This window comes from Syngnathus floridae, chromosome 7 (genome assembly GCF_059516105.1).
Source record: "Syngnathus floridae isolate MCC-2025c chromosome 7, RoL_Sflo_1.0, whole genome shotgun sequence".
Lineage (NCBI taxonomy): Eukaryota > Metazoa > Chordata > Actinopteri > Syngnathiformes > Syngnathidae > Syngnathus > Syngnathus floridae.
Genome location: NC_142419.1, coordinates 6060342 through 6084831, shown reverse-complemented (window position 1 = coordinate 6084831; position 24490 = coordinate 6060342). Strand labels below are relative to the sequence as shown.

The 24490-nt window shown below is 40.1% G+C and overlaps 1 protein-coding gene across 1 annotated transcript; it reads left to right on the top strand.

Annotated features, from left to right (window-relative positions):
- The first annotated feature begins 879 nt into the window (after positions 1-879).
- On the top strand, positions 880-18203 carry zbtb44 (zinc finger and BTB domain containing 44). The gene is made up of 7 exons (XM_088381300.1): positions 880-1149; positions 1954-2044; positions 5429-6527; positions 6842-6926; positions 10286-10437; positions 11540-11840; positions 14031-18203. The coding sequence occupies exons 3-7, from the start codon at positions 5465-5467 to the stop codon at positions 14440-14442; spliced, it is 2013 nt and encodes a 670-aa protein (XP_088237426.1). The 5' UTR covers positions 880-1149; positions 1954-2044; positions 5429-5464; the 3' UTR covers positions 14443-18203.
- Positions 18204-24490: the final 6287 nt, after the last annotated feature.

Below are 24490 nucleotides of genomic sequence, written 5' to 3'. Positions count from 1 at the left end.
TTAATGATGAGGTCCTAATGCCTGAGACAAAAGACTTTGTAAAAGTCCTCAAGGACAGAAATTTGAACACTGATAGTACTACTGGTGAAGTGATTTATAAAAAAGTATTTTTTTTTTCCAATGTCATGTCCGCTCTTCACTGATTGATCCAGGCTATACTGTGTACCTACTACCTTTGCACACCATTCATCAATGTCGCTAATTTCACAGAGGTGAAAATGAAGTAAGGACTTGAAAAGAGAGCAAGTACGTTTTCACGGTGCATTAGATTTACACTTCAATATGTTCCTAAATTTTTTAGTCCCTTAACTTAGCCATGCACTACTTAAAAAAACATGTACATTGATTTAGTGAATTTGAGGCTCATTTGCTAATGCAAGCCGTGTAGCCTACTCTACTCCTGGGGATGGCTTTAGGAATTCTTCTTACCCAGGGACAAAGAAGGGATTGACTGATATAGAGCGGGGCTGAGAAAATAATCTAAACCTACATTTTAGAATATCAAATCAAATGCAGTAGGGCTGCACAGATTTCGCTATATCCCTTCTCGTCCCAGTGTAGCGCCACCCCTGTGTCTTTTAAATTTTGAGTAGTGCATTAGAGTGTCATATTAAAAACTACTAGTGCATGCTGTTGAGCACCACAACCATATTAATAAGCATAAGTGAGCATGGATAACATTTTGTTAAGGAATACTTTAAAACAAAACGATTGTATTTGATGGTATTTGTGTTCCTATATTGTAGCAAGTATGTGTAATGTTTGTCCAAGTAATTGAAAAGCAATATGTAAGGTCAATGTTGGGAAGCTATGTGGCAGAGTCGTTATTGTGATGTTGGACAATGAGACTTCCTGCTTCTTACAGTACGGTACAGTACTGATGCGCATTGCATTGTGGGGAACAAATGAGAGAGCTGAAAGGCTAGCCGGCATCTCAAAGGGTAGAAAATAGCAAACGGACTCTTATAATGACAACTTGGTATGTAGTGAGGTCGGGTAAGCGTTGTCAGAGCTGGAAATTAGCCGGAATAACGCTGGGGATGTGAGTTTTCCAGGAGAAGCGACAAGACACGTCGCGAGCAGCTTTTTGTCAGCTCAACTGTTCGGATGCTCAGGCCCGGAAGCCAGAAGTGGCCTCTGTACTAAAAGGTAAACATTGTAATTACAGTTCATGTTTTAGTGTCACACGGTGCGCGTTTTTTGTTCGACTATTATGTCGGGTAGGCCTTTTTGTTTATTGCCGGATGCAGGCTTCTATGCTATAGTAAGCTTGGTAGCTAACGTGCTAGTTGTCGTGCATCGCTTGGTGTGTTGAGGTACTTAGGGTTATCCGCGGTCAAACAGGAAGTTCAACATCCTAAGCTTCGAAAGAAAAGCTTATATTGAATTCGAAGGTAAACCAAGGCGTGCGTACTTGGCGTCGATACTCCACGTCGTATTTATTGGAGGAAGCTGGGTGATGAATTAATTATACATACAAGTCTAGTCTGCAAAACAACATTTTATTACAGTAACCGTTAGGACATAGGAGGAACATAAAGGAAACTTGAATTCAGTAATCTAAAAGCATTGATCGAAAATTGTTCAGTATGTTTGTTTTATTTGACACGCTGCCATCGTCATACATGCTGAATGAACCTTGCTACAACTTTATTTCCTCCAATCATTTATGGGGGACAACAACGTGTAAATCAATCGAAATAGCAAACTCAGTGAAATAGTTTTATTTTGATAGGTGAAACAGGATGTATTTCTCATCTAAACCGTAATTACAAATGGGAGCTTGACACTTAGCTGGTGTTCGTTAAACTGCATTGTTAGTTTTTTTATGTAGTAAGTTCATTTTTGGAATTCGTAGCGTCCTCGTCACACGTCAATAGAGTCCTGTGTTTGTCTTTTATGTTCACCTTGGCCCAACGGCTTCCATTAATTGACGTTTTCCACTTGTTTCAGCTTTCTGACCACTCGCCAGTAGTATGTGATGATAGTTACAGTGAAAGGACCAGGTTGTAAACTGGACGCCGCCATCACGAGTAATTGAGAGGTACGGTGGACATAAACTTTGTGTGTAATGTTTTACGGGTTCTCAAACATTAAATATGAGATGTTACTTTTAAAAGATTGCATAAAATAGTATTCGGATGGACAATGACCAATAACAAGCCTGTGTCAACTAACTAACTAACTAACTAACTAACTAACTAACTAACTAACTAACTAACTAACTAACTAACTAACTAACTAACTAGCCATTAATTCCAGTTAAAACAAAAATAATCCTATTAGTTTATGATTGACTCCACATTGGATCGCATACCAATATTGCAGAAAAACCTTCAGAATGTGTTATGAATACTACATAGTTATCCAAACCATAATATATTTAAGTCCCTTTTAAATTACCAGAGAAGTTCTTGAATCCTTAAAAAATGACATTAGATTATTTTCCATTATTTTTACTTGAAGTCTGTAATTTACTTTTCTTTTATTCGGCCAGCGCAGCCCAGGAGTACTTTTTATTTGGTGTGTTAGTGTGACACAGGGAGTGTGCTTTCCCTACAGGAGCCCCTTTACTCAAGCTTTTGTTTGATGGAAAATTTCATGGCGGAGAGTCCACATGTCTCACAGTCAGCTGCTAAGCATCCTGTAGTTCACTGGCCTCCACATGAGCCTGGCTTGCATTGATTGTAGTTACATAACCTGGCATTCTGTCCTCGATGCTCCATTCACCACCACCCTTGTTTCCCCCAAAAGTGTATTAATGTTGCTGTTTAACTGTCCACGATGCACTTTCAGCTTGTCTCTAAAGCTTTATAAAGTTCTCTTACTAATTAATGTTGAAGTAAACAATACAGTAAACTTCATTTTATTTAAAGTTTGTATAAAGCATTGCTTTACAATTGTTTTCTGTGACGCACCCCCAAGAATGAAGAAAATATTAAACCCCCCAATTCTCTGCCACGACTTTACATAGTGTAATTTAGCCATAAAATGTTTATGTACACTGCACATAATTACACTACATTTTTATTACATTCTTATGAACATTAAAGAAATATATAGATCAATTTACAACAAAGAATGAGTTTGACATTGTTTGTCTTGCTTTGTGTTTCTTTTCATCCCCCTTGAAATATTTTTCCATATAGTCTCACAAGGGTTTGCTTTGTTTTTTGTGGACGTGCTCTTTGCAAGAAAAACCCTGTCACCTTTGACTTAATACTCTGCCATTGAGAGCGCCATTGCCATCTACTGTACTGGAAATGCAATTACACTTTAATCTAGTACACTGTTAGAACCAATGTTCCTTAGGGTGACATGTGCCCCCCTGGCATCACTTCACCCCCTCATGAAGGGCCCACTCCACTATTTGAGAAAGACTGCTATGAAGTGAAAATTAAAACGTCTTTGAACGGAGCAATGTTTTAGCACAGAAGTCTCTACAGCTTCTTCTACAACTATGTATTTCGTCAGTCTGCGCATGAAAGAATGATTTGTTCCGCCTAAAAGTGAGACACATGAACATGCGATTCCTCCACCCATCCATTTTCTGTACCACTTGTCCGCATGGGGGTCGCGGGTGTGCTGGAGCCTATCCCAGCGGTCATCGGGCAGTAGGCGGGCAACACCCTGAACCGGTTGCCACCCAATCACAGGGCGCACAGAGACGAACAACCATCCGCACTCACACCTATGGGCAATTTGGAGTGCTCAATTGGCCTACCAAGCATGTTTTTGGGATGTGGGAGGAAACCGGAATGCCCGGAGAAAACCCACACGGGCATGGGGAGAACATGCAAAGTCCTCACAGGGATGGCCAGAGGTGTAATCAAACCCGCACCCTCCTAACGGTGAGGCGGATGTGCTAACCAGTGCGCCACATGCAATTCCTATTCGGTACAATTTCATTAGTGTCCATGAAAACAGTGCATCCTACCATTATTTTAACCCGAACTCTAATTAGATTGGAGAACCGCAGTCCATGTAAACATAGCCAGTGAGTTGTTGGGTTTTTCCACGCAGTGACAACAAGCTGTGCACCACACCAATGTGAGGTCCCTGTCCACATGCTAGCTGCACGTCTCACGTTTAAGTTTTATTTTTTACGTTTCTCTTCTGTCTTTTCTCCGTTATATGTGCATATTCATGGCGAGAACAGCGTAATTTAAGGCCCAGGTCTACACATTGGCAGTTTTGTGGGGATTTAAAGCGGCCATGCCAACGGACTATCTGAGGGAAGATGCATTTTCAGGCTGTGGGCGTAACTAGCTTTCTAACTGCATATTGCAGTTGCGCCAGTTAATTGCTGATGTGAACAAAGGCGCTTAAGTTTTTACATACTGGGGAAGGGGTGACTCATATAGAGGATCAAAACTGCCAAAATAAAAAATAAACAAAAGTGAAAATGAAAACAAATAATACTTTTTAAATTTATTTTTTGCATTTAATCTTTTGCTATTTATTTTTAATTTTTAAATAATTTGTATTTCTTTTTTACTTTTTTGTGGTATCTATATTTGTTGTTTTTATTTCCAGTTCTAATTTAATTTTCAATTATGGTTTTATATATACTATATATATATATATATATATATTTTTTTTTTATTATTTTTATTCTTTTTTTCCCATTTTGGCAGTTTTTTTCCAGCAATGCAAAAGGAAATGAGTGAGGCAGTCCTAAGCCTGTCTTGAGTTGAATTATTCACATATTGGTTGATTAAAATCCTTGTACTCCTGCCTGCCGCCTCAGTCAAGAGGATGTTGTGATGGGGACAACAGTTCTTTCACCTGAATCATCAGTAAATTAAAAAAACCCATACAAAAGATTTGTCCACAAAATTGTTATAAATGTTTGCCTTCCTCGCTTGGGTCTGCAATAGCGGGGAGTTGACGGCACCTGCTTCACTGACAGATCCATCAGTCTAAAATGCTTCCATACTGATCATTTTCTCTTTTTTGGACACATTTTCCTTTCTTCCCTGTCAACTACATGTGCCAAATAAACTACTCAGTTTCTTGGTATGAAGCGAATATGAAAATGCAAAATGCCAAGACAGCTCAGGTTTTATTTTTTAATGCATTGTGTACATTTACTTTATGCTGTGAGGGTGAGAGAATTACGCTATTGCACACATGCACAGCTCAGAAGGATCATTGCCAGTTACTTAAAAAGGTGGCTATTGTTGAGTAAAACGTTACCAACAGCACTTTGTGTAATATATATGTAGCTAACAATACGGACATTCGATTCTTGAGGTTGTTACTGGTATGCTCTCAGAAAAAAAGCAAGTGACAGAGAAACTCTTGGTTGATTCAGTGCAAATCCTGTTCTGTAAATAAACATGGATCATTATGGAGAGTAGTGAGTGATTACATGATCTTACTCCTCTTTAAAATGATGCACTAAATACTTTGTTTGTCTTTCTAGGATCCAGTTTCTCTACAGGTTAAGAAGCTGACTAACATGGGAGTCAAAACCTTTACCCATTGCTCGGCATCCCACAGCCAAGAGATGCTCGAGAAGCTCAACACTTTGCGTAACCATGGTCACTTGTGTGATGTTACCATCAGGGTGCAAGACAAACATTTCCTGGCCCACAAAGTTGTCCTGGCCTGCTGCAGCGAATTTTTCCGTTCTAAACTTGTGGGTCGGCCCGAGGAAGAGGACAAGTTTGTTTTGGACCTTCACCATGTGACAGTTAGTGGCTTTGCTCCTCTGCTGGAATACGCTTACACATCAACGCTCTCCATCAGTACAGAAAATATTATTGATGTCCTTGCAGCTGCAAGTTACATGCAGATGTTTGCTGTAGCAAGTACATGTTCAGAGTTCATGAAGTCCAGTATTCTATGGAGTCCAAGTAACAACAGTAACAACACACTTGCAGCAAGCAAGCCCCTTGAATCAGCACCTGAGAGTGCCTCATCAAACTGTGCCCTCACGCCTCTTGATGGTAGCGTGTCACCTGTGTCATCTGACTGTAGTGTAATGGAGAGAAATGTTCCCGTCTGCCGCGAATCGCGCCGGAAACGGAAGAGTTTTGTAACCATGGCGTCGCCTGAGAGTCCCCTCAAATGCACTGCACAGATGGTCACTACCTCCCCACAGGTCCCCAACCCATCCCCTTCATTTTCTGATAGCACAGCCCAGCCTGTGGAGTCCTCCCTGGCCTTCCCGTGGACGTTCCCGTTCGGCATCGATAGGCGATTCCACTCGGACAAGTCAAAGCTCCCAGAGAGTCCTAGGTGCCAAGAGCAGGCAGCAACAGTTACATCTGAGGTGGCGGTTGGTCGGCGACTCAGTGACTTTTTGACGTGTGAAAGTTCCAAGGCAGTGTCACCACCTGTGCCGGCCGAGGAAGAAGATGTGAGGGTGAAAGTTGAGCGCCTCAGTGACGAGGAGGTCCAGGAAGCATCTTCCCACGCTGTCAGTGCCTCCCAAAGTTCACTCAGTGATCAGCAGACGGTGCCAGGAAGTGAGCAGGTTCAGGAAGATCTCCTCATCAGTCCACAGTCATCATCCATAGGTGGGAGAGTTGCGCTACAAAATAATAATTGTTGACTCATGGGCTTTAAACGTTAAACTACAGCTGCGCCACTCTAAGTTAAATGTGTGAGGCAGCTTTTCCTTAGTCATTATTTACATATTACTTTGAACTGTTCCAGAATTAATTTAGGTAGTTAAAGAATATCTTTTCACTCATTCCTTATTCCCCAAAATGCGCAGACTTTCAAGCCCATCTTCAGTGTCATTCTTTTTTCATTATGAACTTAAATATATGATGATTGCATAGTATAAATGCAGAAACGCCCATAACATGTTTGCAATTTTCTTTTTCAGGATCAATGGATGAGGGAGTGTCAGAGGGCTTGCCGTCAATTCAGAGTGCCTCTAGTGCTGGAGGACATGCCGAAGATGATGAAAGGTATTGGAAAACCAAATGTTTTAATTTGAGTGAACACCAAGATACAGGGCGGCATGGGAGTGCACTGATTAGCACGTCCGCCTCACAGTTCAGAGGGTGTGTGGAGTTTGCATGTTCTCCCCGTGCCGACGTGGGTTTTCTGCGGGCACTCTGGTTTCCTCCCATATCCCAAAACATGCATGGTAGGCTGATTGAGCACTCCAAATTGCCCGTGGGTGTGAGTGTGGATGGTTATTCGTCACTGTGTATTCTGCGATTGGCTGGCAACCGGTTCAGGGTGTTTGCCGCCTACTGCCTGATGACTGCTGGGATTGGCTCCAGCACGCCCGCACCCCCGTGGGTACAAGCAGTACAGAACATGGATGGATCGATGGATGAATACCAAGACTACATAAATATTTACTGTAAAAAAAGTAGAAATTCCCAGCATTTTCACATTTTTTGATTAAAAAGGATCCAAATGAGCCATCAAATCCTAAATACATTTTTTGTATTATTTTATTATTCAATTACTGTAATTTCTGGACTATAAACCACGCCTGATTATATATTAGGGGAAAATCTTGTTTTTTTCATATATAAACCGCACCAGACTATAAGCCGCAGGTGTTTTAATGTACCGTAATTTCTGGACTATAAGCCGCGACTTTTTCCCCAAATTTTGGACCCTGCGGTTTATAGTCAGGTGCGGCTTATACAAGATTTTTTTCGTGATTTTTGTGGTGACGATCACTTTTACTCGTAACACTATTATATACAGTAAAAGCTACAAAACAAACTGACAAATAACTCATTTTCAAATCAGACGAGTAAAAACTGGTTAAATATTTAAAAAAAAAGATATTAAAAGTGAAGACAATTTGCAATTCTAGTAATGACACACGAATTTGATGCACAATTTGTCTTCGCGGGCCACATAGAATGATGTGGCGGGCCGTATCTGGCCGCCGGGTCTTGAGTTTGACACCTGTGCTCTAAACCCTTTCTCTTACTCTGCCGTGTGACTCAGAGATTACACAAAGCAGTGGCGCTGTTTGGACCATCTCCATTGTATTAAAACCCAATCGATCAGCATTTAAATTCAATTCTTCTGACATTTTGCTCACCAAAAACAAGTTGTAATGAATGTGAACTTTTAATGCATTTCATTCAGAAGGTTACTTTGAACCTTAAACGGCGCCGCGGTGTACTTTTGGATTTTTATGGCCTCCGGACTCCAGGGGGCGCTCTAGCAGGAAGCATGTGCGAGACAGGCGAAGAAGAGATAATGTGCCGAAGAAAACGCGATAGTTTGTGTTTACAACATTTCGCGCATCACGCAGAACGCGATCAAGACAGACATTACTGAAAGGAAGCTTTTATACACAAACCGTCATTATTGGGGACAAAAGAAATGCATATGATGCCTCTTTTAAGCCAAAGGCTGTCGATGTTGATGACATTGTGTTGTGTCTACTCTGGAGCGTATTTATGGATTTTTACGGCCTCCAGGGGGCGCTCTAGCAGGAAGCAAGCGCGAGACAGACGAAGAAGAGATAATGCGCCGAAGAGACGTGATAGTTTGTGTTTTGATCGTCTCACGCATCACGCGCACACCCACACTTGCACTCACACAAAGAAGAGACAGAACGAGATCAAGACGGACATTACTGAAAGGAAGATTTTATACACAAACCGTCATTATGGGGGACAAAAGAAATGCATATGATGCCGCTTTTAAGCTATACGAGTCACTTGCTAGTTTAATGTAATTTAGCGCTTCGTGCATGAATAAGATTAGCATGAACAGACCCTCATCACACTCGAAGAAATGCATAAAAGCGACGACAAAAGAGAGACTGAGAAAGTGTGAGTCGAAGGATATCTAACGCTAATTCCAATCGGACACTAAGGAGGGAGACTTTGATGGTTTCAGTGCACAGGAGGAAGATGAAGACGGCTCTTTTTTTACTTTTACTGGTATGTTTTTTTTAACTAGCCCTGTTAGTGCTGTGCTACCGTGTTGCTGCTGTGTTGCTGCTGTGTTACCGCCGCGTCTCAGTGACTTTGCTGTGTTACTTCCGTGTTGCTGCGGTATTACTGCCGCGTCACAGGGAGTGTTTGGAAACAAATGTTAAGGTATGTTATTAAAGCTTTAAAAAAACTTTCTGTGTCCAGTCTTTCTTTGCTAATAACTCGCGTGCACACTTCTGCATTGCTGCGGTACTACTGCTGCGTCACAGGCAATGTTTAGAAAGACATGTTCAAGTATGTTAGTAAAACGTTACAAAGGCTTTCTATGTACTGTCTTTCTTTGTAAAAAACTTGTGTGCACGTGCGGCTTATAGTCCGGTGCGGCTTATGTAAGAAAAAAACTGAAATATCCCTGAATTTTATCTGGTGCAGTTTATAATCCGGTGCGCCTTATAGTCCGGCAATTACGGTATACTAATTACCATTTGTAAAACAATATACAGAGGATTAAAGGATAAAGAGGATTGTCAGGAAAGAGATGGTTCTTTGGGGATGCATACCTTTTATCAACATAAGATAGTTTGACAAAGATGAAGGAGCTCTGCAAACATACAAACATGTATAAATCTCAGCGACGACCATAATGAACTTAATGTGCAGGGAACACTAGCAACCCACAACTAATAATAAATAAAATGGGACCACTTATAGTGGTAAAGTTGGCAATGTGATATGAGATACAGTATAGCTCCAGAGTGGACGTGACCGGAAAATAAAGAAAAGTGTGACGCGACAAGATGTCATCAACAATAGCCCAGTGCCCTCTAGTGACCAGAGGAAACCTCTGCAGTGCATGACCAGCTTTAGTTCCTTCGTTAAGAGCCAAATCGACTGCCTTTAACTTATTATATGCGGCATTATATGCATTTCTTTTGTCCCCCATAATGAGGGTTTGTATTTAAAAGCTTCCTTTCTTCAGTAAAGTCTGTCTTAATCTTGTTCTGTTTCTTCTTTGTGTCAGTTATACGGCACTATTTGCCTGGCGGACAGACATGCGATCAACACACCACTCTTCTCCCCAGTGACCATGTGTCTGGTAACATATCCCTATGCCCAGCAAAGCGGTACCGCACAACAGCGGTCCATAGCCTTTTCACGAGTGTATAAATGTATTAGTCATCACAAAAATCACAGAAAATCCATAGATAAGCCGCACCGGTCGACAAGCCGCAGGGTTCAAAGCTTGTGCAAAAAGGAGCGGCTTATAGTCCGGAAAATACGGTAGTTGATTAATTAATAATCATTGCACCTCTATTAATGTTTGGTATGAGTTACACTTGTCAGGCGCACAGTTTAACCATATTTTATTCATTTATTTGAAACTTTTTTCTTCTTTTGTTTTTCAGATTAGAAGGTATTCAATATCCTTACCACCTTTATATTGGCCCATCAGCCCGCCCCGGGACCAATGGCCCGGACAGACCCTTTCAGTGTCCAACCTGTGGAGTTCGATTCACACGCATTCAAAACCTCAAGCAGCACATGCTCATACACTCCGGTAGGTAAAGATGCAAACATGACATCATGATAATTTCAGTGAAAAATTAAAACTAAATAAAATTTGTGTAACATATCAGGTTGATGTTACCTTCAAAATGTTGTGTTCCTGTGGCTGCTCACGTTAGAGCTTGCACATGATTGTCAATTACACATTGACAGAGCCTATTTGTCAATTTGTCACCGACTGACTGCTCGAGCGAAGTCAAGGCAGTAAGTGTAGAGGCAGCGCGTGAAGAAAATGAGGGAGAGTTATCGCAACACATGGATCAGCAGAGATGCTTTTAATTTAATTAAAAAAAACTCTTTGATCCTATGCGACTTTCTATCTAATGCAGTTTGGTCATGAATCCCAATTTTTTTTGTCATAAATACATTTTCAATTTGTATTTTAAATGGATGATATAAGGACAGTATGACGCTACATGACTAGCGCGTAAACCTTAGTGCTAGTAGTGATTTGATGAATTTCCGTGACCAATATAAAGGCGTTAGATAATAATAAGTTGGGCTGTTTGATCTTTATTAGTGTTACGGATAGGTAGGAAGGATCGTTTTGGATTCGTAAAGGGAGAAGTTTGCGGAAGCCTCATCCACACAGTCACTCACAAGTCAAAGAGCGTGGCCAGACACAGTAGTAGAATAAGTGGCTGCTTTATTCTCGCTTCCATCCAATTCACATAGCATCAAAATGACTTACTCAATCCACCTGATATTGTCAACTGCGTATTGCTTCTCTTTTAATAAAATGTCAACAGACTTTGATGTGACGGACGGCAAACTGACTCCTTTGGCTGCCCAACAACATGCCTGACCTAAATTAAAGTAACCAAGGACCCCTTCGGCTGCCTCCAAACACACTTTTCTAAAATAAGACTTTATATACAACGCACTTTTGGGTTAACGTGATTCCCAAATTCTGGAGCCCAAAGTCCGCGTAAAATCGAGATTTATGTTGTATTACTTCTAACATCCACAGTTGTCAACATTTGGTTTGTTTAGATCACATCCTCTTCTCTTGTTATTGTCAAATTATGAAGTGTGACCTTGTCATGACATGAATTGAATCTGAATGTAAGTGTTGATATTCTTGATTCCACTAGGCATTAAGCCTTTCCAGTGTGACCGCTGTGGGAAAAAGTTCACACGGGCCTACTCCTTAAAGATGCATCGGCTGAAGCACGAAGGTAAACGCTGTTTCCGGTGCCAGATTTGTAGTGCCACATTCACGTCCTTCGGTGAATATAAGCACCACATGAGGGTCTCCCGACACATAATCCGCAAGCCGCGGATTTATGAGTGCAAAACGTGCGGCGCCATGTTCACCAACTCTGGCAATTTAATTGTACACCTGAGGAGTCTGAACCATGAGGCATCCGAACTAGCAAACTACTTCCAGAGCAGGTGAGGAGACCCCATTATTCACTCCGATCACATTGGGGGTCAGAAAACATTCTTATATTGATTTATGTATGTCACATTAATGTTTTCTTATCCGATACATAAAGTATAAAATACGTAGATTGAATTCAGTACGTGACAATTCAATGTTTTTAATTCAATTTACATTATACTCATTGTACATCTGTATACAGCTGAATTTAGCAAAAAATACTTGGTAGATTATTATGAACTATTTGACAGCGTGCCAACACAGTCCAAAGTTAGCCAACAGGTAACGACTTGAGGCTCACCCTAATTGCTGCTAGTTTTTTTCTTTTTCATTTTTGTTGTTGTTAATTTTATTTTTTATATTTAATTTTATTTAAATGTTACTTGGGGTGGCTCGGTGGCGCACTGGGTAGCACGTCTGCCTCACAGTTAGGAGGCTGCGGGTTCGATTCCACCGCCGGCCCTCCCTGTGTGGAGTTTGCATGTTCTCCCCGGGCCCGCGTGGGTTTTCTCCGGGCACTCCGGTTTCCTCCCACATCCCAAAAACATGCTTGGTAGGCCGATTGAGCACTCTAAATTGTCCCTAGGTGTGAGTGCGAGTGCAAATGGTTGTTTGTCTCTGTGTGCCCTACGATCGGCTGGCAACCGGTTCAGGGTGTCCCCTGCCTACTGCCCGTTGACGGCTGGGATAGGCTCCAGCACGCCCGCAACCCCCGTGGGGCGTAAGCGGTTCAGAAAATGGATGGATGGATGGATGTTACTTGATGCACTGTTGCATTTCATTTTTATTCTTTGCACTTCACCAAATTTCTTGAAAAGTTGTACTCCCGCATATTTTAAAAGGACTTTTTCTGCGCTTCATCTGATTTGTTTTTAAATTCATTCCATTGTGTGTTCTATATAAAATATTTATTTTATGAACAACTAGAAAAAAAAAGATAATAGTAAAGGGAAAAAAAGCTATACTGGAATATATTCTTTATGTTCTATGTATTGATGATTGTTTTTGTTTTAAAGTCAAAGTCAAAGTCAGCTTTATTGTCAATTTCTCCACATGCCAAAGACACACAAAGAAACCGAAATTTCGTTCCCCCCTATCCCACGGTGACAAGACATGGCCCACAACAGACAAACAAGTAAACAAGTATAACAACAGCGTGCTGAATAAATAATGAATAAATAACACAATAAATAAACAAATAAATAAATAAGAGGAGCAAAAAAAGGAGCAAGCAGACATTCCAGAAAATAGCGCAACAGTGCCGCACGCTACGCAGAAGGGGGTAGCGACTTCAGGGTCCTAACAGCCTGGAGAAAGAAGCTGTTGGCGAGTCTGGTGGTGCGAGAGCGTAGGCTCCTGTACCTCTTCCCAGAAGGCAGAAGGTCAAACAAAGAGTGAGCCGGGTGACTCACATCATCATTAATTGATTAATGATGTACATGACCAAAAAACTAATAATTGTTTAATAAGAATAACATTCAGACACATTACATCAGTTAAATAATGTATTGTTACAGCTCTAATAGTCTTTAATCTTGCTCTTACAATATATATTATATACAGTTTAAGTGCTATAAATATGATGTAACATTTTTATATTGTGCATTTACCTGGGGGGCAGGGGGTCAATGTGGATATTTCCTGGAATGTAACCTCTGGAGATGGGGATTTACTTTTTATAAAGTATACATATTGTGTTGTACAACAATACTTAACCATGGTCATAATTTTATGCACGGAATTGACAATGCACCCGCTTTTACGCCAAGCGTAGATTACATTGTCACCAAATTATCAGGTGTGTCAGGGGCGAGGCTGCTTCGTGTGCCGGCACGCAAAGATGAGCGCAGCACAGCCACTTAACACGCTAGACTCGGCTTGCGCTGGCACAAAAACAAAGCTACGCTCCAAAACAGGGCCTAAATATTTGTAGTTTATTTGCTTTCGGTTTTGCATCTCGATGCTTTAAAAGCATGTTGTAGATTCATTGGTGAGAGGAACTAGCAATAGTAGCAGCACGCACCTCTGGTTGCACTCCTAACACAAGCAAGCTTTTTGGCAATGACTTGCCCCTTTTTTGGAATGTATTACAAATGATCACTGTTCTCCAGAAGTCCGGAGACCTAAAACAGTTGTTGTTTATCACGTTAAAAGTGGAAGTGAAAGGGCTGTGATATATTTTTTCTTCTTCTTCCTACTAGTGATTTCCTCGTGCCCGACTACCTAAGCCATGTGCAGGAGGAGGAGGAGGTGCTAGGGGTTCAATATGAATTGGAAGAATCCCAACATCAGCCTGTCTATGCGGGCAGCACCTCCACATCCACTAGCATTCCCGCCTCATCCTCCTCCTCAGTCCAGATGCCTGTCATCTCCCAGGTTTCCTCCTCTACCCAGAATTGCGAGAGCTCACCTGGCTTCCTTTCACCCGATTCCATGGATCCACTGGAAGCTCCGACCTCCTTCAAGATGGATGCTGGTGGCAGCGCCACCCTGGCAGAGGAGACCAAGATGGACAACAGAGAAGGAGGCAGTTCACCCAAAGTGTTTGGCCATGAGCGCCATCGGAAGCAGAATCCCCAGGGCAAGGAGTTGGCTTCTATCACCATTGAGTGATTCAAGTCTTCTTCCTGCCTATTTTCTATTACTTTGTTGTCATGTCACATGGGAAGATCTGTGGAATATTGATGCCAAAAGAGGTCATGTGGACTTGTTCACACTTCAACATCGCAGACACAATCATGGCAAGTTCTTTCATGACATTTGTTACTGGGTGATGGTTTTCCACCATTTTTTTAAATAAAAAATTGATAAGGGTTTGAAACTAAGGGTATTCATCCCATTTGACAGGAATGCACTGCCACTCGAGGTATGTGAAATTCTAGCCTTGTCCTTTTGGAAAGTGCCTAAGAATAGATGAGGAGCACGTAAGTTTGCCCACAATAACAAATCAAGGCTTTTAAAAACTTTTTTTAATTTTTTTTAATTTCCTTTACCATGATCATGTCACTTTGTATGGGTACACACCTGTCATTTTCACTCTTGTTGCATCAGGCAGTTACATGTCAATATTGTTTATTGGAATATCTTCACACAGTATGGCAACTGTTGTGGGGAAAATTATGTTAGGTGTGTGTACATTTATTTTCAATAGAATACATGCAGCATGTTTCATTAATATGTTCAAAACTACAAGTGACACAATTACCCATGATTTTTCTACTGTTTTTTTTTTTCCTGATAATTTGTTTTTGTAAGCCAACGGTAGTCCAATATCAAGTCATCTTAAATCTTATTAGCACTGGCAAGTACAGATCAACATTTTCACTGTTTCACAATTACACAGTTGTGGTCTGAAATTGGGCATTGCCTCACATATCCATCTGACATTGTTGTAGCAAGAAAACCTCAACTTTGAAAGCTACTTATGACTTTATGCTCTATCACATCTATCATTATACATTATTATATTATACAATTTGGAGTAGAATGGCAAAAGAGAACTCTTCTGTGTAAAAAAAAAAAAAGCGTCTAGTTTATTATGTACTAAAAACAATTTCCATCCTCCATGTTTTTAATGAATTAGCACAAAAAATACCAAAGTTGGAAAAAAAATCAAAATGCTGATTACGACAAGAGAGCAGTGTGAAAAGTGAAATGTGAAAGCGAAGCGGCGAAGTAGGTGAAACACAAAATGTCAATGACTGCCAAAAATCTTTGGCCACGACTAGAGGGGGATACCTTCATATTTCAATTTGCAATGTTTTAGAACAGCTCCACTGTTAGTTTCTGAAACGAGTGCTAACAAATCCAAATGTAGCATTTAATTCTGGTTGCAATCCGGCTTGCTCGTGTTATTTAATAGGCTTTTTTTTTTTTTTTACGCTATAATATTTCTGCCCATGTGCACATGTCCTCTTTTCCCTTGCTTTTCATACATGAGCTTTGTGTTTATTACTTTATCCAAACATAATAGCGACATTTTTGGGATTCATAGTTTCCCCTTTTTAAATACCCGGAAAAGAGAAATGAACAGCTGGATCACAAATGTTTGTGATCTTCATTTGTAAAGTAACTAGTTGCGTAACAATTATGCAAAGGATATTGCATGACGGTTGGAAGTTTGTTTCAACACGATTGTCTTTTCTAGAAATGTTATCCCTGCGTGATGAGGATCCCAAAGCACGTTGTGCTTGCTGTTTCCCTTGGCCACTTTTTCAAAGCAGAGCTGCTTGGTATCATGTGAAGAGATTACTTGTTGGATGTTATGTCGTAGTCGTTTTGTTCTTTGTGTTCTTTTTTTGGAAGGGGGGGGGCAAACCTTTGTGTGTTTGCAACTGTTTAGAAACACTGATACTGATCAAGATAATGACACACATATTCTTATTATCCATAAGGTGAATGCTACTGACTGACTGGATTAAATATCTGTTTTTTGCAGCTGCCACTTTAGGTTCAAATAGGAAGATATAAACCTTTTTTTTTTGTCTTATTCTCCATTTTATAAATGAGTTGATTGTAAAAATGAGTGTTGTACGGTTTTGTAACTGTCGCAATTGTTTCAAATTCACTGAGTGATGTCTTAAGATTGTGTGTCACACGGTGCCATTGTGTGAGACACCTTTTCAAAGTTGTGCCATTTGACTTTTTGTTAGACTAAAAATGGAGCTCTCGCCCATAGGACCAAATGTTCTCTTATTTTATTTAAGGTTTTGCCCTGGCAATCAGTATTTGCACATAAAAGGAGGAGGATAATCATGCAAGTGGTCCACGCAGTTTATTGAAGAGGTTCTGCTGTTTTGCCCTTGAAAATGAAACAAAACAAAAAAAATGTTCAATGTTGTGCATCCGAGAGGCTAGCCTTCGTAAATGGACCTATTATCTCTAATTGCACATTATCAAACATTTATACATTTTTTTCTCCAATTGTCCATCATATGCTCTTTATTTGTGTCAATGGGGAGTGTGTTTTTCAACTTTTTTCTTTTTGATAGATATATATACATAAAAATGCTGCTGTATGCTGAAAAGTGCCCGCACTATTTTTGTGAACTAATTTGTGTGCAATAAATAGGTGTTGTTTAAATTTAAAATTCTGTTCCTGGAATGCTAAATTATGTTTGTATTTTAAAAAAAAGAATGTATGATTTTATTTTTATTTTATTTTTTAGAAAAAGAGCCCATTTGATCTGTGAAACAAGATGTTGCTTCCGTTCTGCTCCTTTATGTTCTTCTCTGAAGTTGCATGTTTATGCTACAGTATGTAAAGTTGAGAGCACTTTGTGTTTAGTTACCGATGTGGTCTGGTAAGCGTAATGTGTTGATTTTACAGCCTAGTTTTGGATCTTTTGCTGGAGCATGACCTTCGTTTCCCATATATTCAGTCCTTTTATGTGCAATGTTTTAACTATATCTTGATTAAATACAAGATATGCCTTTAGAGTGTACACGTGGTGTTGTATACCAGTTTTCTACCAGTCTATGCTTTATTTAAAAGTTGTCTTCATAATAGGATATATATATATATATAAATAAATGTATACAGTAGATACATTGGTGAATTTTATATCATGGTCACTGTTTGATGGCATCTTGTTAAATGTGAATAGAACCAATTGAGTTGGGAGTATGTTTGAGTAGTCTTTGATCTGTGCATGTACAATAACTAATAATATCCAGTAAATACTTGGCACGGCGGAGCAGCAGTTAGCACGTCTGTCTCACGGTTTGAAGGTGTAGGATACGTCTCCGGCCTTCCTGTGTGGAGTTTGCACATTCTCCCCGTCCCTGCGTGGGTTTCCGCCAGGTATTCTGGTTTACTCCCACATTCCAAAAACATGCGTGGAAAGCTAATTGAACACTCCAAATTGCCCGTAGGTGTGGTTGCAAGTGTGAATGGTTGTTTGTCTATGTGTGCCCTGGGATTGGCTGGCAACCTGTTCAGGGTTTACCCCGCCTACCGCCCAAAGTCTGCTGACTCCAGCGACCCTCGTGAGGTTGAGCACTCTGGAAGAAGAATAAATGAATGCAGTATATACAAAGTATGTTGCATATTCTTTATACTGTAGGTTACTTGATTACAACCTGCTTTCTGAAAAAAAGTATTTTGTGTCTTTGATACTGTGCTGTTTTGAGAAACTGTCGAAAACATCCCGGCTAGTGTTATAAACTGCACATTAGGGAGAACTGATGTTGTGGTGTGTCTGAGATTGTTTTACAGCTGGCGCTTAAAAACTGACAATTGACCACTCTGTAGTTTAAGGTTTGTGGTTGTACTGATTCTGAATTTGCTAGTGTTCTGGCTCTGCAGTCCTGTTAGTAAAAAGGGTGTTTTTTTGTAAATGCATAACATGCAAATAAAAAGACAACTAATTCCATGTGTGGAGTTGTTTCTGCCCTTCACAATAGGGGACTCAGTTTTGAGTTCATGTAGTGCATTTGATAAATTCATGCAGATGAGGCAAGGGATGTATTCTCAGTACAGTCCGTTGGTTATAGATGGCAGAATGACAAGGCCTGCAAAAAGATGACCAGCAGTTCAGAGACTGAGGGCAATATTGTTTTTACTAAATTCAATGGTTGGATGAAACTTTTAAGAAATTTACGACAGACGTTTCTCAGTCTGCCTCTTTGAGATCACCTAAACAAAGCTCACTATAAATTCTACTTCATACACCGGATTAAACTTGTCATGACATGGACCCTGCTTCTAATAGATCTTTGAAAAGACACATGAAAATTGAACTAGCCTGCGTAGAAACATGAAATATTGCTGCTTTAAGCCAACATTTGCATCATCAGAAACTACAGTACAACAATGTTAAGTTTCTCTGAGCATCAAAAATTTTACTCATTGGGGCCTTTGCCTGTTGAGCCTTTTGACAAGATAAATTTCCTGAATTTTTCTGCGGAAAAAACCTGACTGCACACTAATGGCAATCATACAAAGTTTCTGTTGACAAAAGACAGGTGGATAAATATGACACAATGATTAAGCACTTATTCTAGCCAGCGTCCATTTGATCCCTGTTGTGTAACACTTGGCTCATCCATTGCTCCTTGCATGTTTTTTTTCCAGGTGTTCGCAGATGTGTTTACGAATGGTTTACATTTTGAGCTATTTGTGGACGTGCATGGGCAGGAGGAGGAAGTGGGAGCAGTTTAGATCAAATGGATAGAGCAATTAATGAGCAGACTGATAATGCAATCGTGAGTCGGTGAGCCAGGGAAAAAAAACGGTCTGCATGACTAATGCACATGTCATACATTCCCAATCAATGGAAAAGTTGGAGTCAATGGAATCTTCCACAAATCAAACATTTGCCAGATTCATTAGCTTCTTGCATCCCCAGAAAGTAACAGTGGAGACTTCCAGATTCTCCATTCCAAGAGGTGAACCCACTACCTTGCTAATGTTACACCGTTATTATTGCAGCACTACAAAAAGCAATTCAGTTGTTCCAGCAATTCAGAGACAGCAATGACGGTCATCTGAAAAGTATTAGGCATTCTGATTTCTCTCTCTCTAGCAGTATCGCGAATATTCCAACTACCTGGTGACAGGAGCAAGAAGAAAAACATTTCAACTCTCTATAGAGATGTGTCAATTTCTTCTTTTTCCTCCCTCTACCTCTACAGATCACAATATTATCCTGCCAATCTACTACTGGAAAACGCAAACCTTAGCCAGACAGAACAATAAGCCTTCATTCCAACGTAAATTCCTCTGAATCATGTGATGTAGCGTAGTGCCTTGGGTGGAGAAAAAAGGAGGAAGAAAACATGAGACCAAGTAGCACCATTTTTATTGTACCCAGTTGTACCCATTTATGCCTTTCAACCTACTTTATTGAGTGAAAGCCGTTAAGTGTGAAGTTACCCTATAAACCAAACTCAAACTCAAGGCCCGGGTGCCAGATACGGCCCACCACATCATTTTATGTGGCCCGCGAATACAAATTGTGCATCAAATTCGTGTCATTACTAGAATTGCAAATTGTCCTCACTTTTAATAATATATATTTTTTAAACATTTGACCAGTTTTTACTCGTCTGATTTGAAAACGAATTATTTGTTAATAATTGTACTAAGTTCATCTTGTTTTTCCTTTTTTTAATCACTTCACTGGTTTCTTTTATATCAAACAAATTGTTTTAGGTCCATTACCTGACTGTCAAATCTGACAGGTGAGCCACGCCTTCATCCATCAGCTGATAAAGATGCGTCACTATCACATCTGTGATACTCTGATGAAGGCGGAAGAAACCGCCGAAACATGTCAGGTAAGGAACCTAAAACAATTTGTTTGATATAAAAGAAACGAGTGAAGTGAGTTATTTGTCAGTTTGCTTTGTAGTTTTTACTGTATATAATATGAGGTGCTCATACATTTATTTGGGTTGACAGTCTTAATGGCCCTCCGAAAGAAGCTAGGACTACAATGCGGCCCGCAAAAAAAATTAGTTTGACACCCCTGCTATAAACTATCAACAGAATTCCTCCTGCCATCTGTGAAGAAAACACGTCTATCATCATTTTGAGTTTTGAGGAATATTTGCTGCTTCACTGCACCAAATTGCTCATGCTTCAAGAAATATCTTGTGGATGAACTTCGGCAGGTTACCATGACCCCTTGGGTCAGGTCATTCTAGACTTGAGATGTCTTTTGTTCAGTTGGCTGTTTTATTGGTGGATAATCACGCAGCTTTCGAGCAGACATGCACTGTACAGTTTATTGCATGTTACTGATCGCAGTCCTTTTTACATTTTAGTTAGTCGTTAAAATAATGTTACACAGTCCTCCCACTGCGACTTTCCGAAGAATCTCTTTGCATGCATTATGTGCTACCTAAACGTTCCCTGATGCTAAGTCGTACAGCTATGTGTAATGACATCCATCAACTGCGTATATCATACGTATGTGATACCATGTAAGCGTGTTGGCAATTCTCATGAGACTTCATTTCAGTGAGCATCTAAAGAATGAACAACACAGCTTTTTTTGTGATATGGGAACCACTGATCTTACTGAAAAAGACGTGTCATAAATACAGAAATGCTCCATGAACATGTTCCGATGTGGAATGCAAAGATGTGGCTGCTAAGTTAAACAAAGCAAAACAAGCCGTGCTTAGTCTAAAGTACCAAACCAGGACAGTGAGCTTACTCTGATGTTGGAAAAACTATTAGATTGTCTCCCAGCCCACACTAACAATAACGCAGGCCAAAACAATGCATGTGTTAATTGATTTTTTATTGGGTAGGACATGGCAATGTCTTACAAATTTCTCTCACCTAAAATGTCAGCATTACAGTGACGGAAATACCAAACAATATGCAAATTTGAGGAACACTTTATTGACAGAAAAGAAATTATTTTTCTTTGCCTGTGCTGTATGTTTTATTCTGAAGGTCCAGATGCTTCCCTGTGCCATTTAAAACATTTTCACAATTTGAATCAATGTGTTTGCAATTACATCATTACTGTTATTTTGGCGCTGTACCTCCCATTATTTATGTGTCACATCAGTTCTTTAAACCATCTTCTAGCCAGGAATAGAGCTTTTCATCATTTATATTGCCAAAAAGAGCTTTATGTAACACATCCAAAATTCCATTTGAACCATTGTTATTCACATTGTGTCTTAGACTCGCGTCATTTGTGTTTTTTAAGCCAAACAATTGATGTATGAAATTTGGAATAGATGGCTGGTCAGTTCACCAGTTTTGCCAAGACTATTATGATGATAAACAACCATCAAACTGAATTAAATCAACAATCAAAGTAAAGGCACACTTGTTATGAGTGCTACATTGACATCTTTCTCTGCACTCATGGATATGTGCAATTTGGTGCTTGGTGTGTGGTGTGCAACACAATATATAGCACAGTAGAAATTAAACTTGTTCGAAAGGCAACCGCTGAAACACAACTGTAAAAACAGACAAAAAACAAGCAAAGAAAAAAAAAGCAAAAAACAAGCAAGCATAAAAAGCCATCGCAAACAAAAAAGCAAGCAGACAGCTAAAAGAAACACAACCGAAAAACCAAGCAAACAAGAAAAAGGAATCTGCAAAAACAAAAAGCAAGCAACAAACAAACGCAAACAAAAAAAATAAGAAAACTCTTGTTTGGTAGCTTTTTGGTTTAGGATTTATTTTTCTTGTTTGCGTGTTTTTCTGTTTGCAATTGGTTTTTCTTATATACTTGTTTTTGTATGTGATTTGCAGTTGTGTTATATCTTTTGTAATATCTTTGGTTTCAATTTTTTTCTTTGCTTGTTTTTTGTATTTGTGATTTGCATTTTGGGTCACCGTAATGGATGGATGGATGGATCATCCATGGATGCATGGATGGATGGATGGACAGCTGGAGGGAGGGAGGGAGGGAGGGAGGGAGGGAGGGAGGGAGGGAGGGAGGGAGGGAGGGAGGGAGGGAGGGAGGGAGGGAGGGATGGATGGAGGGAGGGATGGATGGGTGGGTGGATGGACGGACGGTATACGGACAGACAGACACACAGACAGACAGGGAGAGAGAGGGAGAGAGGGAGAAAGGGAGAGGGAGAAAGGGAGAGAGAGAGAGAGAGAGAGAGAGAGAGAGAGAGAGAGAGAGAGAGAGAGAGAGAGAGAGAGAGAGAGAGAGAGAGAGAGAGAGAGAGAGAGAGAGAGAGAGAGAGAGAGAGAGAGAGAGAGAGATAGATAGATAGATAGATAGATAGATAGATAGATAGATAGATAGATAGATAGATAGATAGATAGATAGATAGATAGATAGATAGATAGATAGATAGATAGATGTATAAACCCATGGTAAAAAGAAAAAGCAGAGATTAAATGCTGCGAGAATGACTTTTTAATGTTCTAAAATAAGGTTACATAAGCAACAGTGGAAAACCTGTAGGCAATGGCAGGGAGCTGAGTGCTTTCAAACAGTCTTCTCATTATATATCCCATGCTTATTCAGTGTGCTGGCCACCCACCCTTTTCCATAGATAATGGATCCAAATAAACAACATTGTAACATTTTTGTGTTGTTAGTATTAACCAGCTCAGTGGCCGAGTGGTAGAGTGTCCGCCTTGAGACTGGAAGGTTGTGGTCTCAAACCCTGGCCGGGTCATACCAAAGACTATAAAAATGGGACCCATCGCCTCCCTGCTTGGCACTCAGCATTAAGGTTTGGAATTGGGGGGTTAGATCACCAAAATCACACGGGGATGGGTTAAATGCAGAGGACAAATTTCACCACACCCAGATGTGTGTGTGACGATCATTGGGACTTTAACATCTACTAAGGCTTTCTCGGTACTCAATGAATATCTGATACTTTATAATAAATTTAGCTTTTTAACATACTCTGCGTTCTCCATGAACACGACTGTCAAAAGTATGTAGTCAAAGGACAAAATGTTTAATAATTCTGTTGCATAATGACTTTCGCCATTTAAATTATTGGGCCTTGGATTATTTTTCTTGGTGTCTAAGATCATATTTTTAGACAGCATTACTTTTTAAAAGTTGAATAATTGTTCCTACCATTGTTTAGCGTCAAACAACAAAATTCAGATTTGCTTGTCGCAATATTTTATTTTTTATTATACTCAACATTTCTTTCTGAAAAGAAAAACTGTTTGCGTCATTAATCTTTTGGCGAACACCTGCAACCTTTGGTGACATTGAACGAACCCTGACAAAAAATCAACATTCGGTCCGTTTGCTAACATTCACCACCTTTTGGAAACTGAGAGTTACTTCTTCTGTACTGTTGTGTTAGGTTTTTACAGATAAAGACTGCTGTTTTGAGTCCATGCAGCCTCTTTATTAACAGGCTTCAACAACGTGGTTCTGATGTTCCTCTGCAGTACTCAACCTGTATACATAGACATAGTTTGCCCTCGAGTGGTAAAATTTATGAACTGCAATGCTATGGATTACACCTTAGGTACTTTTTTATTCAAAAAGCTATCAGTTAGATAATCCATCCATTTTCTATACCGCTTGTCCCATAGTTAGATAATAACGTATGAAATTATGTATTTGCTCACAATATCTTTAATGATATTATCTCGCACCATACGAGTAGCCGCTACGCAGCGGCATGGCGACTAACGGTCGCCAGCAAATTTATTTTTTTGTCTTGATGACTTATGTTTGGTGTGTTGCCGAGAGTATTTAATTTATGGTTATTCAGTATAGCGGAACCGTTACACGCAGTTAGTTATGTAATGTGTGCCATCTACTAGTGTTGTGTGACATCAAAAGTTGAGCATTGATTTACGTGCTGTATTTCTGTCTGTTGCAGAACCACACACCACACACACACACACACACACACACACACACACACACACACACACCACACACCCTTCACATGCTTCACACAATAATCACACACAAGAATCACATTCACACACCCAAAGATTCACCCATATACACTACACACACCTGCTCTCACATCCTTACGACCAAACATGTGCCTATACCCTTTTGCCAATTTGCCTGTATGCCCCTATGAGCCACAGTGCCTGTTACTTTTTTGCCAATAATTCAGTAAAGCAATCAAAACTGAACCACGTCTTCCCTCCTGTGTTCTGACCGACACCCGGGGGCGAAAAGAGTTGGAGAGAAAAGAGAAAAGGTGCGCTGCAGTTGTGCGATTGGACTAA